This window comes from Trachurus trachurus, assembly GCF_905171665.1.
Source record: "Trachurus trachurus genome assembly, chromosome: 22".
NCBI classification, from domain to species: domain Eukaryota; kingdom Metazoa; phylum Chordata; class Actinopteri; order Carangiformes; family Carangidae; genus Trachurus; species Trachurus trachurus.
Genome location: NC_139907.1, coordinates 1,036,851 through 1,043,392, shown reverse-complemented (window position 1 = coordinate 1,043,392; position 6,542 = coordinate 1,036,851). Strand labels below are relative to the sequence as shown.

Below are 6,542 nucleotides of genomic sequence, written 5' to 3'. Positions count from 1 at the left end.
AACACTCTATGTAAGTGATTGCTGTCGGAAGATATAACTATTTAAGACTTATATTAACACAAATATATCACTCACTTCTGCTTTAAAGTACATTTAAAAGCATGTACTTTTTTACTCTTACTGGAGTAACATGTCGACTGAGCTACTTTTACTTGTAACGGAGTACATTTTGACCAGTAGTATTTGTACTCTTACTCAAGTGGTTGAGTACTCTATAGTATCTCTGGTTACAACGCGGTAAAAAAAAAAGGCCGAACTGATGAGGTCAAATGTGGTCAAATATTGAGGAGGAAGGAAAAAGCAGAGCAGAGAGGAGGAAGAATAAAAAGCAGAGCAGAGAGGAGGAAGAGGAAAGCGGTAGGTGGCGGTAATGCTCCACTAAGCTGGATGAGCCGCCATTCAAACCCAGCAGCAGCAGAACAAGGAAGCAGAAAGTAAACAGAAGGAGAGGAGCCAGTCAGAGAGAGAGGTGAGTTCATGTTTATGTTTAAAATAAAACGCGGTGAAAAAGCCGAACCGACGCTGAATGAGACTGAACGAGGTCAAACATGTCGTCGTTTTCGCCATGACGGTTCATTCTCTCATTGTTTACACCAGTTTAGCATCGTAGCTCAGTGTGAGGGCTGAACTCTCTGAATAGTCCAGGGCTCCAGGCAAAAAAGCGTTTTCCGACAGACTAATTGTAACAGAATGTTTTTCACCATACATCATTTCTATGAGGTGTCTAGAACAACATACTAAAATTCCTAAGAAATCCTAGTTGGGGAAATATGTTTAATTCACATCATTATTAAAAGTCTATGGTGAAGACAACAATACACCCCAATGGGGCTATTTTTTCCCTTTACTCCTATCACAATGGAACTTTACACAATGAAAGTATCCATGAAATGTAACATTTTTTGTATTACAAGTTTCTTTGAAAATGAATTTGAATATGCAAATGAGCCTTACACTAATGGAATATGCCCAAAATACACCCGAATAGGCTTCTTTTTTCCCTTTACTCCTACCACAATGAAACTTTACACAATGAAAGTATCCATGAAAAGTAAAAATTTTTGTATTACAAGTTTCTTGGAAAATGAATTTGAATATGCAAATGAGCCTTACACTAATGGAATATGCCGAAAATACACCTGAATAGGCTTATTTTCTTCCTTTACTCCTACTACAATCACACTTCACACAATGAAAGCATACATGAAAAGTAACATTTCTGTATTTCAAGTTTCTTGGAAAATTAATTTTAAATATGTAAATGAGCTCAACACTAATTGACTTATGGTCAAGAAGCCATGAAGCCACAAGCAGCAACTTTTAAACCTGAAGCTCCGGTCTGAGTTCACATGTTATCATCACGACGGTGTTTATCAGCTTGGTTTGTTAAAGGGAACTCTGCTGTTCTGGTCTCGCTCTTCTCGCCCATGTGCATTTGTTGTTCCCTTCCTTCCTTCCTTCCCTCCCTTCGTCCTCCCTTCTTCTTGATCCAATTGACCTGATCTGTTCCCTATATCTCCATCTTTCTTTCCTTCCTTTTCCCCTTCCTTCTTTCCCCTATTCCTTCCTTGAATGAATCTGTTCCCTCCCTCCATCTTTCTTTCCTTCCTTTCCCCCTTCCTTCTTTCCCTTCTTCCTTCCTTGAATGCATCTGTTCCCTCCATCCATCTTTCTTTACTTCCTTTCCCCTTCCTTCTTTCCACAATCCTTTTCCCCTCCCTTCCTTCTTCTTCCTTCCTTGAATGAATCTGTTCCCTCCCTCCATCTTTCTTTCCTTCCTTTCCCCCTTCCTTCTTTCCCTTCTTCCTTCCTTGAATGCATCTGTTCCCTCCATCCATCTTTCTTTACTTCCTTTCCCTTCCTTCTTTCCACAATCCTTTTTTCCCTCCCTTCCTTCTTCTTCCTTCCTTGAATGAATCTGTTCCCTCGCTCCATCTTTCCTTCCTTTTCCCCCTTCCTTCTTTCCTCCCATCTTTCCCTTTGTCCTTCCTTCCTTCCTTCCTTGACCCCGGAGGACAACAGGAGGGTTAAAGTAAAAATGTAGCACAGCCACGGGAGAAATCCTGCTTAGTTCCTCTTTAAAGGGATAGTTCAACCGCTATAGTCACAGCAGTAAGTTCATGCATGTTGTCTTGAGATCCGCGGGGCAGAGACGCGAGCTGCTCATTGAACACAATGGACAAAACACCTGTTACACGCTAAAGATGGTGGTAGGAAGCTGCTGCACTGATATAACTGTGTTTTTCATGGACATTACCTGACTCCACTTCCTGTCTGCTGTGTTTCAGATCACTGCACCAGAGACTAAATGGCTCCCAGATTAGAGGAGGGTCTCCGCTGTCCGGTCTGTAAGGAGTTCTTCAGAGATCCTATTCTTCTGTCCTGCACCCACAGCATCTGTAAAGAATGTGCGGACAACTGGTGGAAAGAGAAAGAAAACCCAGACTGTCCAGTTTGTAAGAGAAGATGTTCAAGAAAACGTCCACCTTGTAACCTGGCGTTGAAGAACCTGTGTGAGAGCTTCTTAAAGGAGAAAAGACGGAGATCTTCAGAGCCTCTCTGCAGTCTGCACTCTAAGGAACTCAAACTCTTCTGTATAGACAGATCTGAGCCAATGTGTCTCATCTGCAGAGATTCAGAAGAATATGCGAACTACAGTTTCAGACCCATCGATGAAGCTGCTTTAGAATACAAGGAGAGCGCTCAGGAGGGATTGGAGTTAAAGTTAAAGCGCTATGAAGAATTTAAAGTGAAGTTGGGTCAAACAGCAGAACACATTAAGGCCCAGGCCAGAGACACAGAGAGGCAGATTAAGGAGCAGTTCAAGAAGCTTCACCAGTTTCTAGAGGAGGAAGAGGAGGCCAGGATGGCTGCACTGAGGGAGGAAGAGGAGCAGAAGAGTCAGAGGGTGAAGGAGGAGTTGGAGGCTGTGGACAGAGAGTGGGAAGCTCTTTCAGAACCATTCAGAGCCACAGAGGACGAGCTGAGAGCTACAGGCATGGAACTCTTTAACAAATACAGAGACGCTTACATAAGTGTCCAATACTACCGCCCAAAGATGAGCAGAGGAGCTCTGATAGACCAGGCCAAACACCTGGGCAACCTGGCCTTCAACATCTGGAACAAGATGAAGGACATGGTCTCCTACAGTCCTGTGGTTCTGGACCCAAACACTGCTCATTCATTTCTCATCCCGTCAGAAGATCTGACCGGTCTGAGAGCAAGAGGCAAACAGAAACCTCCCGACAATCCGGAGAGAGTTGGACGCTTCGGCTCGAGCGTCGTGGGCTCTGAGGCGTTCGGCTCAGGGACTCACAGCTGGGATGTGGACGTTAGATATAGCGCAAACTGGATGTTCGGTGTGATAGAGCTGCTGGATACCCCAGGGCGTCGATATGGCAAATTTTGCACATTTGGGTGCTTGTGTGGAAGGAGGACAGATGATGATGATGATGGTAGTGATAATTACGCTCTGCGCGGGTGCAGGAGGAGGTACGGGAGGGTCCGGGTGACTGTGGACTTGGATGAAGGACTGGTGAACTTCACTGATCTCGAAAATGACGGTGAACTCGTACACTCCGCCTCAAGAAGATTCAAGGAGAAGGTGGTTCCATACTTCTCGGTCTCGATGGATTCCACGCTGCAGATAATACCGTCGAAGATCACGGTGACGGTGGAGCAGGACGGACCGCACGTCAACACAAACGTTACGACCGATACGCAACGTACAGCTGTGGTTGAAGACGGCAAATGTTAATTCACCAAATGTTTATAGCTCCTCAGATCTGACATCTCTGACATCAGAGAAGATTTACTGATTTGATTGGAGTGTGTGATTCAAAACAATTTTACAACCTTCAGTATTAAATGTAGTGTCATAGTTGCAACGTTGTTTTAGTTTAGTTTGTTGAACTGTTTCACTGCTTTTTCACTGTTTTGATTCAGACGGAGAAATGTAACATCATCGTTAGGTTTTGTTTTTAATTGTGAAGACGAAGATGTAAAAACCCTTGTTCATCAATAACTGTATGTTTAATCATCATCATGTCAGTTCATCATTACAGCTGAAGTTTTCCATTATTCCTGTTTTACATCAACATAATAAAGTTTTGTCTTGACTTTGAATCATTTGCTCTGATTTCTGCCTCATGTTTAAACTTCTCCTGCTTCTACAACAAATAGTAACACAGTAATTTATTCAGACAGGAACGCAGTGCATGGAGTGCTTCTTGGGTGTTGTAGAAAAGTGTATCCCTCAGGTGCTCTTCAGTTGGGGAGATCCATAAAGGGTTGCAGACAGAAAACCAAGGCACTCGTGAGGGTACGACCAATTAAAATGCCTTTATTGGTACATGGCTAATCTATTTAAAAGCGAGTCAACGCGTTTCAGCCAAACTGGCCTTCGTCAGGACAAAAGTGAAAATGTTTGTCAGTCTCAGTTCACAATTAAGTAGGTAATTGCAGACAGCTGCTCAGTGTGAGCAGGTAGGAGGTCACATGACCTGAACAGCAAGACCTGCCAATGACAAGCAGACTCTGTACAAAAAGAAAGAAATAATAAAATCACAGAGTCAATAAATCAGCATTGCACATTACATAATCAATTAAACCATGCAATGCTGATTTATTGACTCTGTGATTTTATTATTTCTTTCTTTTTGTACAGAGTCTGCTTGTCATTGGCAGGTCTTGCTGTTCAGGTCATGTGACCTCCTACCTGCTCACACTGAGCAGCTGTCTGCAATTACCTACTTAATTGTGAACTGAGACTGACAAACATTTTCACTTTTGTCCTGACGAAGGCCAGTTTGGCTGAAACGCGTTGACTCGCTTTTAAATAGATTAGCCATGTACCAATAAAGGCATTTTAATTGGTCGTACCCTCACGAGTGCCTTGGTTTTCTGTCTGCAACAGTAATTTATTAATATCAGTGACGGAGTCAGACAACCCAAACTGGACCAGTTACAACTTCTGAGTGGTTGGAGACTTAACTAGTCTCTGTGTAAACCCTGTGTCAGGAAAAACTACAGTTGCCATTTGCAGCTGTTTCCATTGAGAGGTTTTTTGCAAATGAGCTGTAATGTCCAGGTAAAGTCTGATCTCGCGATATCCCATAATTCCTTTAAATCCTGCTGCTGTTATTGTTTTTAACAGAAGACGAAGGCAGCACTTCATTGCTCAAAGGCAAAGTCCTAATGTATATATATTATATATTATTTATTATATATGTTATGTGTGGCACTGGCAGCAGCCACAAATAAGGGATTTCTGGGAGAGGATGTGAACGAGGATTTTACAGACAAACTATCAATACAAAATTGCAGGATAATCAGCTGTGTGATGCTCTCCAACTTAAATAAGTGTTTCCATAACATTTTTGCGATACATTTTTATATTGATACGTCTGAAAAACCACCTCACGAGAGCCTCAAAATGTTTTAGCGATATTTGAGAGGTTTTTCAAACCTTTTCCATGACCAGTTTTTTATTGCAATATTTAGATTTTCCACATTTATATGGGAAATGGAAACACAACTACAGATGCTCAACAAAAACATGGAAACTAAAGACTAACTTTAATACCAGTGTCGTCATTTATTCATGAATGAGACGCATTTCAAAACAGTTCATATGTTTTATGCCGAGTCCAATATGGAAGGAGGGAGCGTTGCAGTTGTTCCGGGTCTTGCAGTGGTCAGTTATAGTGAGTCAGTGGTGGTCAGTAATAGTCAGTAGTCAGTGGTCATTGGTGGTCAGTGGTGGTCATTAGTCAGTAGTCGCCTCGTCGGTGGTCTCGATGGTCTCGGTGCGTTGGTGCTGGCTCAGCAGCCGGGCCACCACCCGGGGGTGCAGGCCGAACCAGGCTGGTTTCTCGGCCTGCAGCTTCTCCAGCAGCAGAACTCTGTCGGCCACCATCCTCCACTCGCCCTGACGCTTCACCTGCAACACAACCACCTGCAGGTCACTGGGGACTCTGGACCACAGACACAAGTGACAGACGACCTGAATGTAACGGCCCTTTCCATTAGGGATAGTACCCGGTACCCGCTTCTTCTTTGGTTCCAAGCGAGCTGAGCTGATACTAAAATGTCACATCAACAAACTGCAGACCAGCGACATGGAACCACACCAAGGTGCAGACGTTGCTGAGTCTGGTGCTGAAGAACTCTATAGGCGCGTTTCCACTGCAGGAACTTGGGGGTAATTTTACGGGGCCGGGACTGTTGGTGCATGTCTCCACTGCAGGAACCTCCCCCACAGGGCCACTTACAGGAACTTTTACGGGGCCGAACAGAGTCCCTGCCTGGGGGTAGGGACTTAGATTGGCCCTGAAGAAGTCCCGGTGGGGCTTGTAATGTAGAGTAAAAGGACATGTACCTGCAGCCTGATGAACTGAGTGTCACTGTCTCGGTCCTCCTGCAGCATCTCTTTGATGGTCCTGAAAAAAACAAAACAGTCGGTGATGTGATGCTCCACCTTAAATCTCCTTCAAGTACAGGAGAACAGGATTCTTCCAGAAGACGCCTGACGTCTCATGGAG

At 43.8% G+C, this 6,542-nt stretch overlaps 1 protein-coding gene across 1 annotated transcript; it reads left to right on the top strand.

Moving 5' to 3' along the window:
• Nucleotides 1-2,308: 2,308 nt before the first annotated feature.
• Nucleotides 2,309-3,757, top strand: LOC311005889 (E3 ubiquitin-protein ligase TRIM35-like; the record flags this gene model as incomplete). The annotated part of the gene is made up of 2 exons (XM_083998497.1): nucleotides 2,309-3,037; nucleotides 3,158-3,757. 2 exons carry the CDS (start codon nucleotides 2,309-2,311, stop codon nucleotides 3,755-3,757), a joined length of 1,329 nt encoding a protein of 442 aa, XP_083854623.1.
• Nucleotides 3,758-6,542: the final 2,785 nt, after the last annotated feature.